This window comes from Diospyros lotus, chromosome 6, assembly GCF_014633365.1.
Source record: "Diospyros lotus cultivar Yz01 chromosome 6, ASM1463336v1, whole genome shotgun sequence".
Taxonomy (NCBI): Eukaryota; Viridiplantae; Streptophyta; class Magnoliopsida; order Ericales; family Ebenaceae; genus Diospyros; species Diospyros lotus.
This window is the reverse complement of record NC_068343.1, coordinates 15349288-15361584: the sequence shown is the minus strand read 5'-3', so window position 1 is coordinate 15361584 and position 12297 is coordinate 15349288. Positions and strand designations below refer to the sequence as shown.

At 32.4% G+C, this 12297-nt stretch overlaps 1 protein-coding gene across 2 annotated transcripts; it reads right to left on the bottom strand.

Annotated features, from left to right (window-relative positions):
• Window positions 1-6403: 6403 nt before the first annotated feature.
• Window positions 6404-8317, bottom strand: LOC127803373 (probable mannitol dehydrogenase). Of its 2 annotated transcripts, XM_052339546.1 has the most exons (6): window positions 8086-8317; window positions 7836-7949; window positions 7225-7738; window positions 6889-7042; window positions 6593-6789; window positions 6404-6478 (listed from the first exon to the last, which is right to left on the bottom strand). In XM_052339546.1, exons 1-6 carry the CDS (start codon window positions 8181-8183, stop codon window positions 6464-6466), a joined length of 1092 nt encoding a protein of 363 aa, XP_052195506.1. In that variant the 5' UTR covers window positions 8184-8317; the 3' UTR covers window positions 6404-6463. The 2 variants fall into 2 exon arrangements, with proteins under 2 accessions (XP_052195506.1, XP_052195507.1); XM_052339547.1 differs by having other exon boundaries at window positions 6404-6789.
• Between the last annotated feature and the right edge of the window lie 3980 nt (window positions 8318-12297).

The window sequence follows — 12297 nt, the reverse complement described above, 5'->3', positions numbered from 1 at the left end:
TCAATTTAATTAATTAAATAAATTTAATTTAGATAAATTTAATTTACACTTATTTTTTTTTTGAGATATTACACTTATTTTATTTTTGGGATATTACAAATACTATCATCAAAATAATTCTAACAATTTATTTTACTTGCGTGTTATTTCTCGCGCGTACAATCCAACAGAATTTTTGTAAGTTACTTCTTACCGCGGTGAATGCCATATGAGGGGCCTTAAATAGAGGGGGAGAACTAGCCAAAATAGAAGAAGTAGCTTGGGGGCCAAGGCTACACTAGGTGCTGCCACATGGCAGCTAAAGGAAAGGGATGGGTGGTTAGGGAAACGCCCCAACAACGCCACGTGGTGCGGCCAGGGTCGTGCAACCGCCCGCATGGGCATCATCTGGCGCCTAGTTGGGTTTAATAAAAACCCAGCCATTTTTCTTACTTGGTCGCTGGATCAACCCGCAACCAACTCCTTGCACCCCCCTCCCTCTGCCATCTATTCCAGCCACTTCCTTGGGTGCAAAGGTGAAAATACGGTATACAACGTATTAGGTAAAAAATATAATATATAATATTTATAAGAAATTATCCCCATAAGAGGGTGAAATTCCCACACTGCGATTGCCATAATTCAAATCTGCATCCTTAGATATAATCTACTATTTGAGAACCAACCGTACTACATAAGTGGGGCTAATCCAACCACTTCCTTGTTGATGTATGTGCACGTTTTACACTTAAACCAAGCTTGCTTCCAACCACATTTTGGCCCCAAAAATCCAATTACTCCCCCAATTCAACAATATATTAAATTTAATGGTTTCCAAATAAAATTTCTTAAATTCATCAATCCTCAAATAATCATAAGTAACCATCTCAAGTACAATAATTAATTTTATATTTCAAGTCCAAGAAATTTCACAGAATTCCAATTATTTTTGCCACTTCAAAAATATACTAAATTTAATATTTTTTTATTAATTTTCTCAAAACCACAAATAAACCAATAAATCAGCTTAAAATTCATAAATTAATTATTTTCAAAGTTAGAGATGTTACACAAATTGACCAATTTTTTACTTTGACGATGGTTAAATTATCTTCGAATAAGAGAAAGAGACCAATAGATAGTTAAAATCTTGCTAATTTTCTAATTAAGAAGAAAAATGGAAAGGGGAGAGCAAATATAAGAGTATTTTTATCATATTAAAATTTTTTACATCTGTAAAATTATGATATCTGAAAAGTATAGTTACTAGTTAGAGCTGTAAAGTTAAAAAAAGAAATCTCTATAATTTCTTAAATATTAATGGTATTTTTTTTATCAAATCTAAACAATGTAAAGTGTAAATATAATTTGTAAAGTCATTTTTTTTTTCAAGACTTGGAGAACATTGCCTGTATTTAAGTGTTAAGGGTATCAAGTTTAATTTATTTTTAAGCAGAAACAAGGTAAACGCTCTAATCATTACAGAAAAAAAAAATATTGTAAAAGAAAGAAAACCTTTAGGAGTAGAATTTTATATTTTGTCAACACCATATAAAAATATATATTGAATTTACCAAATTTAAGTCCGCATGGATAGATATGAGTTAAATTATATTTAATACATACGGCGCTCCTTCAATAATTAAAAAATATAACGTTTTGTCTCTAATATGTAAAATATTAAGATTCAATATTTTAACTAACAAAAATTATTACTTTAAGTTCTTAGTATGATGAAAAATTAATGCATGTATAAACGCACTCGTTACTGTATGTGACACACCATAAATGACCAATTGATAATATTTAAATAACTTAACTGATTTGTTATATTTTTTTAATAATTAAAAAATATAATATTTGATTCTTAATATATAAAAATATCAAAATTATGAATCTTAATTATTAAAAATTATTATTTTAAGTCTTTATCTAAATGATAGTGAATAAAGTTTTTATATACACCATATATAATATACACGTGGAAAAGAGATAGTCTCATATCATAAAAAAATTACGTTAACCAAACATATTAGATTAAAATTTACTTTAATAAAAAAAATTAAATTACCCATAACTTAAAAAAAAAAAAAAAACCCCTCCCAAGCATCTAAGTTACTTAATCACTAACCTAAAATACTCTACCTTCTAATATTCTCAATCACAGCTTTCTTTCTTACAACTTGTAAAGAAATACGGTTACCTTCTTCAATCAATTCACTTTCATTCGCTATCTTCTTCTATTCTCATCGCGTTCATATAATTTTTAATTATTAAAATATAAAACATTTTACATATTAAAAACTAAACATTATATTTTTTTATTATTAAAAGTGCACTATATGTAAAGCTTAAAAGATACGATGCTCTCTAAATAATTAAAAAAGAATCATACTAGATGTACATCATTTTTGTACATCTTGGACTACACAAGAGATATTATGACTAAAATACCCTGCGCCTCTTTATGCGTTTCACACGTCTCTATGCGCCTCATGAGGGATATTTTTGTTATTAGTACACCTTTGTGTAGCCCAAGATGTACACAAAGGTGTATCAATAACATTATTCGTTAAAAAAATATGATATTTGACCTCTGATGTGCAAAAAATCAAGATTCTATATGACTGTATCTCAAATATCAAAAATTATTATTTTATATCCTTACCATGACAAAACATTAACTTGTATATGAACATGTCCGTTTTTGCAAGTGACACACTACGTGAATGATTGGTTGACAATATTTCAATAAGTTGACTGATTTGTTATGCTCTCTCAATAATTAAAAAAGATAACATTTGGTACTCAATGTATAAAATGTCAAAATTTAATATTTCAACTATTAAAAAATATTATTTTAAAACTTTATTTTGAGATGAAAAAAATGATATAAACAAGAGAGTATGTAATCGAGTTTAACAAATAGAAATGATAGAGATTAATTATATCATATTTTGTGATTGAAAATAGAAAAAGATAGTGTATGTTTTTTTGGCTTAGTGAATAAGAGATTTAAGTGCTTAGGATTTAGGGTTTTTTTTAAGCTTGGGTAACTTGGTCTTTTTCCCATCAAGATAGATAAATTTTAGGAAAATTCTATTCGCAGCCACATTTTTGTTCTTCGTAGTCATATTTTAATATACCTAAAATATCTTTTCTTAAAAACTCATTTTTACCTTTAGATCCACTTTTTCTCTCAATCAATTACCTGCCACCAACCTATTCATAACAAAGACAATACAACAAAAAATACCAGATCCAATACAATCAAAAATGATAAAATAAATAAAAATATAATAGTAGAACAATACACATACATACACAAGCACACTATATATATGCATTAACAGTCATATATGCATCGTATACACAAACATAAATATATATATATACACACACATGCAAACACACACACACACATATATATATATATATAAGAAGGAAGCAGTGGCCATGGTTGCAGAAGGTTTCCGAACTCCAGGGTTTGGGCGCCTTAATGGCCCCCAAACACTAGGGTTTGGGAGGCCTCTGACGGTTTAAGGGACAATCCCTGTATTTTCTTTTAAGAGATCTGAGCTTTTTTCCTCTTCGTGGGATGAATGAGCCATCTTCTTTCTTGGCTCTCCCACAGCCACAAGCCCGCAGATTTCTCCAACTAGAGTAATAAACAGTGCCGAACCTTCCATGAGGCCCATGAGGCAACAGCCTCAGGGCCCATGGAAATTTTAGAGAAACTTCATTAATTAGGGGCCCATAAATAAAAAGCATTCCCATTTGTAAGGGCCCATTTTCCAACTCAGCCCAGCTGCCACTCCCTTCCCGTTTGCAAATTTTCTCCCTCATTCTTTTTCGCTCGCTGCTCTAGCCCTATCTCTCACCCTTGCTCTCGCCTCACCCTCGCTCTCGCCTCTCACTTCTAGCTGCTGCTCCGTCGTGGGTCACTCACTGCCTCTCTCTTCTCTTGCTGAGTCATCGCCATTCGCCCTCCACCTCGTCCTTAGGGCCTCACCCTCTCGCTCTCGCCCTCGCTCTCTCGCATCTCGCTGCTCGGTTGGGGGTTGCTCATCCTCACCGGCTCGCCTTGCCCTCGTGGCCGATGGCTCGTTGCTCAGTCGCTCGCCTAGCAAGTATCGCCTTTCGCTGCTCTGTTCGGTCGCTCGCCCTTATGGGTTGTGGCTCGCTAGTCGCTGCCTCTTGCTCCATTGCTCGCTGTCACTGGTGGCTCGCTGCCTCCCGATTACCGATTGATTCATTAGATTCACTCTTTCAGATTTGCTTCAACTTTCGATGCTTATATTTGGGGGCTCATTTTTTACATTTCGTCTCATGGCCCCAAAAACTCAAGTACAGCACTGGTAATAAATAGTTAAATTATCTTATCCATGATTGTGGAAACAATTATAAAAAATTGGCCACCAAGTGACTTGGTGATTTTTGAGAGCTAGCTAGCTGTGAATGCTCTCTTAATTTCTTTATATATATACAAATATGTATATATATATATATAATAAACCTTTGGTGGTTGAAAAACAATTTATCATCATGGACTGAAAAGTCGAGTTGCTGGTGATGTTATTTAATAAAATAAATGAAGACAGGAGCTATATCACATGACAGACTCTCTTCAGGCGAAAATCAATGGTCAGAAGCTTCCTTCCCCTTCTTGATGACTTGAAGCTCTAGCCGCCGCTTCCTGTATATATATATATATATATATATATATGTGCGCGCGCGCGCGTGTGTCTGTGTGTATATATATGAATATATGTATTTGTCATGATTTTATTTATTGATATATTTCGGAGATGTGATAAAATAGGGTATTTTTGAAAAAATTTAGCTGTAAAAAGTTATCACATGATTGAAAAAAAAAATTGAATTTTTAATGACTACAAAGAGTAAAAACGTGACTGCGAATAAAATTTCTCTAAATTTTAACTTGATATGATTTGTTAACGTGATTTTTTATGACATTAAACTTCATATTTTTTATATGTACATATAAAAAATTGTAGACAACGACTTTATTTATTTTCAGTCCAGATAAGAATTTAAAATAATAATTTTTAATAGTTGAGATATAAAATCTTGACATTTTGTATATGATAGACCAAACGTTATATCTTTTAATTGTTAAGAAAGTGCAACAAACTAGTTAACCTATTCAACTATATCAATCGGCCATCCACGTGTTCATATGCTCTCTCACGTTCTGTCACTGTCACACTAATGACTTAAATCAATAATTTTTAATAATTAAAATATAAAATCGTAATGCTTTGTAGATCAAAAAATAAATACTATATTTTTTAATTGTTATGGGACCACTATATATATTAAGTCAATTATTTAGATGCCAAAAACAAAATATAATACACCTCATATGGAACCCAGACTTATTTATTGTTGTTTAACCATTACAATTTAGACATGTTAACATCACACATAAAATAATATCAAAATACATTATACATTTATTGAAGTATTTAAAATTAAATATATATATATATATAAATAAACAAAACGTAACAGAAATAAATTAATTTCCATCGTTAAATGCCAACGTCGACTTAAGCTTAACTTGTAAACATATATCTTTTATTCTTTAATATATATATATATATATACATACATCAATAAAATCACTTTTATTCTTGATTGTACTTATTTTTGGTAATTTAAATTATAAAGTGTATAAAGTGTAATTTAAATTATCCCTCAATAAAGTGTATAAGAACAAAAAATTATTAGAGATCTAGATTTTATAATCACAATCTTTTTATATTTAATGGTCAATAACTTTTTAAAAATAAGTTGATAATTAAAAAAAAAACACATAGCAGGTAATCCATAGCTATCACATTAATTGTGATTGACCGATGAAAAGTATGATTAATATAGATAGAAGCTGGTGATGAGATGGAGTTCATGCTTTTAACTAATTAATTATATCCAATAAAAGTATATATTAGTGTATTACACTATTATTTCCGTAAGTAAACTGTTTGACTTCGTCAAAGAAAGGAACTTCCCAACAAACGGGATAGATGCTGCCATTTCACTAAACTTTTTAATTTATTTGGATGTATTTGTTCCAAATTCCAATTCGATCCTTCGTTGACCTTGGGTATTTAGTAATTTAAACTTCTATATATTATGGGAATAATTAATAATTTCATGTCATGCCCATGAATAGATCTTTCCAAATTTTATCTTCTGATTGGCATAAGCTGCAAAATTTACTCAAATAAGGGAGAGATAAGAAATACGCAAGCGTAACAATTCTACTCAAAAGGGCAGATTCAGGGGAGGGCTAAACTGAGTTTTAGCTAGTGCCAACCTCAACAGCTCTTTGTTTTCTCTTCACCTCACGCAGTCCACAGCCCACATACTTTCTGAATCTGTCACTGATTCTACCATATTCTAAATCATGGTGTTATTATTCATGTAAAATAGACTTCAGTACAGCGTTCGCCAGAGGCTAGGGCCCAATAAGCTTTCACACAAACAATTAAACAAACCGTAAAAAGTCGATCATTTTTTCGGACCGCTCAACAATAAAAGAGTAGTGTCGAAGAAGCAAAATTCACACGGGGTAAGAAGACTAAGCATCTTTCAGAGTGTTGGCTATGTCTATAACAAATCGATATCGAACATCGGCTTTCCCAAGGCGTTCCATTGCAGTGTTTACGTATTCCATTGGAATGACTTCAATATCTGCTGTTATGTTGTGTTTTCCAGCGAAGTCAATCATCTCTTGTGTCTCCTTCATGCCTCCTATGCAACTCCCTCCCACTATCTTTCTCCCTGCAATTTGTTCACATCCCACATTAATTAGGCATAATTCTCTTGATTATCCCATCCAAGGATTAAAGATGTAGAGTTTCTTAATGTCTCAGTAATTACCAATGAGCAGAGGAAAGACTGGAAGCTCGAGTGGCTTCTCTGGTGCGCCAACCATGACGAGTTTTCCTTGAGTCTTCAACAAACTAATCAGTGGTAGAAGAGAGTGAGGAGCTGAGACCGTATCAATAATGCCATCCATTGTGCCCATAGCCGCCTGCTCACATTTAAACGAGCCCAATTAAAGAGAGAGTTAATATTCCACATTACAATAACAAAAACGACATATTTCAAGCTTTTGTCCTATCATGTGATTTACATCTATGTCCTTTTATTTGCCAAAATCCTTGTAACTCTTACTCCATAATAATTGTAACAAATTGAAGGAACAATGAATACCTGCATTTGATCTTGGTCGCGACTGACCAAAAATGAATCGGCACCAAGACGTTCAACAGCCTCCTGCTTCTTGGCAGGAGAGGTACTGATTACTGTGACTTTGACGCCCAAGGCCTTGGCAAATTTCACGGCTACATGGCCTAAGCCACCAAGGCCAACCACGCCCACGTTCATGCCTGGCTTGTCGAGTCCATAGTATCTGAGTGGGCTATAAGTAGTGATACCCGCACAGAGCAAAGGAGCACACGCATCAAGAGACAGGTTTTCTGGAATGCGGACGATGAAGTGCTCGTCAGCAACCATGATATCGGAATAGCCTCCGAAATTAGGGGTTCCGTCATGGTAGGTGGAATTGTAGGTGAGTAACATTTTGGGACAATAGTTTTCGAGATTGTTAGCACAGTTATCGCAAGAGCGACATGATCCGACCATGCAGCCGACCCCAACTCTGTCGCCGGGTTTGAATTTCTCGACCTTGCTACCAACCTCTGTTACCACACCCACGATCTCATGCCTGTAATGTTGAATTTATAAAATTGCTACCGTGAGACTGACATTGAACTATTAGAAGAGAAAGAAACAAAGGGGGGAAAAGTGAAATAATTAATTACCCGGGGAGGCAAGGATAGATGGTGTTGCCCCATTCATTCTTGACCTGGTGAAGGTCCGAGTGACACATGCCACAGAACAAAACCTTAAAGGCCACGTCTTTCTCTCCAGTTTCCCTGCAAATTAGTTAACAAACACCACCCCGTTTCAGTTATTCATTCCTTCACAGAAATACCACATTGAAAACTCCATTTCGATGGAGTACTTTAATTTCAGGGTTTTTATTATATATATATATATATATATATATACCTTCGTGAGAATTTGAAGGGTGTGAAAACGCCAGTCGAATCTCGGGCCGCCCATCCGAAGGCCTTCACTGGATGCTGCTCCTCTGGTGATTTCGCCATTGCTGCTCCTCAAGATTTTCTCAATTTCCCAGCTATATATGAAAAAGGCGGAAATTAAGAAAGCTAGCGATGAGAAAGATTGGGAAAGAGGAGAGAGATGTATAAGCAATTGTGTGTAGGATACGAGAAGAAATGGAATCTATGGTATATAAAGAGCGGGGAGAGGGCATTAGTTATTATCGATGGCGTAGTCGTTGAGATCAGGATTTGGCATGGGCGTAGGTTGGCAGCAATTTCTTAATGGCAAAATGTTGGGAGACAAGTCTTCTTGGGGATTGGCGAAAGGCTCTGATTGATTCTAGAAGCCCGTTGACGAGATGCTTCCGCGTCGCTTCCGTTCCGTCGTCATTTTCCAATATCCCATCCTATCAAATTCTTCCACCCTAGCAGCTTTTCTGTTCCATATTCATTTGACAACCATAAATTTCGTCGTGCGAGCATCATCCCATACGACTAAGAGGCTCTTTGGCTTAGCCTTTTTTTAAATAGCTTTTAGGTTATTTATCTTTTAATTTAAAAATTAGATAGTATTTAAATTAGTAATGTGTTTAAATATATGTGCTTTTAAGTTGTCAATTATTAGTTATGTGTTTAGTTTGTGAAAGTTGATAAGCTCTCAGAATTTGACAAAAAGACTAAAATAGACATGATACTAAATAATATAATTAAAAATCATAAAAATACTATTTTTATCAAATAGATTATAAATAAATTTATAATTAATAGAATACTTACAATTACAAATAAATAAATTATATATAATTATTAAAAAAATATTAATACAATACTTTAGGTTTATAAATTTTGGTTTAGTGCATAAAAATATTAAATATATATATTGATACATTATAAAATACTTATACATAAATATTAAATTTGATAGATATTTTTATGAAATTTGATTTTCAATACTAAATTAAATGGCAAAACATCAAAATCAATATAAAAAATAATATTGAAATATTTTAGAATTCATTTTTATTAACTGATACACAAAATACACAACATATATATATATATAAACTGATGAGAAGAGGCGTGATGGTGCGACAAGGAGACCCACCAGCGACAACACTCGATCTGGAGAGAAAGCTGGGCGAATCTAGAGAAGAAAGAGGCGGCAACAGTAGATCGGAGAAGAAGGAGGCGGCAGGTGATGGCGCGACCCAAAACCGAAGACGGCTTGCGGCGACGAATCTGGAAGAAGGATTGGGCGCGACCGGGATCTGGAACGAGGCTGCCGCGGCGACCCAGCTGGATGATGGCGACGACGGTATGGAAGAGGGGCGACAGTGCAGCGACGATAATGGCAGAGCAGTTTTGGAGAAGATGATGGAAGGGTACACGTATAAATATAAAAAATATTTGAGGGTATTTTGGTATTTTTCTTGGTCAACTTACCAGCATTTTCTCGCAAAATTGGGACACCAACTTTTGCTAAAAGCTAGTATAGCAGCGTTTAAGTGGCAAAGCATGTAAGCTAAAATCCTAAGCCAAACACTTAAGCATAAACGCAGCGCAGCAGATCCGCTGCATAAATGACTTATACGCGGTCATATCGCTAAGTTTGGCTTACCCTTAAAAAAAGGTGACTTTTAAAGCTTTCTATTTAAAATCTGCCTAAAGATTTAAAATTGATCAACTAAAATTAATAAAAAGATTAAAATAGATATAATACTGAATAATAAAAATAAAATTATAAAAATATGATAATTTTTAGAGAATAAAATTATAAAATATTTGATCAATTAAATATGCTATAAGCAACATTTTGAGAAAAGCTACTGGAGAGATTTTTTAAAATACTGTCAAATAATATTTAAGTTTGATAATTTTTAATTTTTTTAATTTTTAATAAACATATAATTAAATAAATTATACAACATTTAAACTCTCATCCAAACACACTCTAAACTCGTTGTCATTTTCCAATATGCCAGCGCCAGCCCGTACGACTAAAGTGGCAGATGCTGGAATCTAATTGGGAAGCAACTTCAATCCAGTTCCGTTTTCTAAGTGCACCGAACCGTCCGATGTCGTATTCATAGGTATAGGTAAGTTTGACCATTTATTTGTATTATTATTATATGCGTCATTTTCCAACCAAATCTTTTGGATCTCAACCACCACAGGCCCAGCAAGCAGGGGAGACGAGGAAGCTTCAATCCATTATTATTGGTTATGTATTCATTATTGGTGTAATGAAAGTAATGTTAATAATTTATTATTGGTGCAAAGGACAATCGGAAATGCAACCTTCCACATTTTGCAATGCTAAAGATGCTTTGATGGAATAGGAATTTATTCTGATTGAATCCATCCATAGCAATGGTGACAAAGGCTACCAACCAAAATTAAACTAAAATATATATCAATTAAAGTTAAAATATAAAAATTTTAAAAAATTATCACACAAGACTTAATAGATTTAAAAGTGCATTATGTAATATTAATTATTCTACAATTAAAAAATTTATGTAACAATATTAAGGTAAATTTATGATGAAAGTAAAATAAAACTCATCAAATAATTTAATTAAAAATTAAACATATATAATTATCCATATAATATAAATAAATGATAGATAATATTTAAATAAAATTTAAAAACAAAGATAAATCTCAGTAATTTATTAGAACAAGCTAAATATTGTGGCCTTTTCACAATATTGAGAATTTATTTAATTTTTTTTCTGACTCGTGATGTGGTGGGTTAAATTTTTTATTAGTTTATTAAATATTAAATGTAATTAATTAATAGAAAAAAACACACAGACCCAAAGATAAGTTTATTCTGCTTTTTATTTCATTGCTTGCTTTTTTGTCTCTTCACATCCTAAGGCATAATGTCTCAGACTTTGAATCCATCAAGAATACACTCTCCCAAAGACTCATTGAACGCATTTCCCTCATACATATGTACATTTATCTGTATATGATTGTTTCATTCTCAGACATCAAAGTTTGATCTAAGTATCGGAGAGCCCGCATAGGAAAAATCCCAACGTGTCTTCTCATTATTTTGGTATTGTAAAACATCCAAACCTAAACCCTTGAAGACCGTTTTTAGTGACCCCGGAATATCATGCCCTAAGGGCTTTCTTGGGTTCTAGGGACCCAACAACCATCAGACTTTGTCAGTTCCTTAGTTTTCTTAAGGACTCTATCTTTGGCTGTTGTTAAGATAATAAAATTAATTATTGTATTTTGACAAAAATAATAGCATACCCTATCAACTCGAGTACTTTAGAGTAATTTGATTTGGTATTTTTATATCAATTAAGGCAACACGTGTTAATTAATATGGGATAAAAAAGTTAGATATAAAAAGTATTTTAGATCAAAATATTTTTTTTATTATATTTGTTAAATTTATTTGATAACTCTTAAAAAAAAATCACGTAATTTTTTATTTGAGATTATTCAAATAAATTTATCTCTCATTCCTCTCTAAATAAATTTATTTTGGACTTTATAGATAAAAAAAAATGACCCATCTATCATCTCAATGCATTTCAAAAAATTTAATAAATAGTTTGATAAAGATCTTAAAATATTTCTCAACTTTATATTGATCATTTCATATCTTAATTTAAAAAATATTTTAATCTTCACTTGATATAAGTTTATTTTGTTCACTTTAACTGATGTTACTTAAATATATAATATAATATATTAGTGTAACATTATAAAGTAAGGAATAGATGAATACCTCTTGTTAAATGAGATAGCTAGAGAGACAGAAGAGAGAGGCATGTAGCTCTCATGTAAAGTGAAAATTAAAGGAAAAATAGAGAGAAGAGATGATAATATATATATATATATAAATAATAAGTAGCATCTAAATAAAATTGAAAAAAGATAAGTCTCATAGTTAGCTAGAGCAAGCTAAATGTTGTGACCTTTTCAAGAGTATTGTTGCCCGTTGAAGGGTTACAAACGCTACCAACTAAAATTAAAAATTATATAACAATTAAAAACGCTACCAACTAAAATTAAAATATATATAACAAACGCTACCAACTAAAATTATATAACAACTAAAATTACAAACGCTACCAACTAAAGTAAAATATATATATCAATTAAAGTTATGATATAAAAATTTTAAAAA

Bases quoted from the DNA above. Each gene is read 5' to 3' on its own strand.
- LOC127803373 (XM_052339546.1), bottom strand. From the start codon at position 8,183: ATGGCGAAATCACCAGAGGAGCAGCATCCAGTGAAGGCCTTCGGATGG. The intron at 7,950-8,085 runs GTATATATATAT...ACTAATTTGCAG, and splicing joins CCCTTCAAATTCTCACGAAG to GGAAACTGGAGAGAAAGACG. The intron at 6,790-6,888 runs GTAATTACTGAG...AACAAATTGCAG, and splicing joins AGTCTTTCCTCTGCTCATTG to GGAGAAAGATAGTGGGAGGG.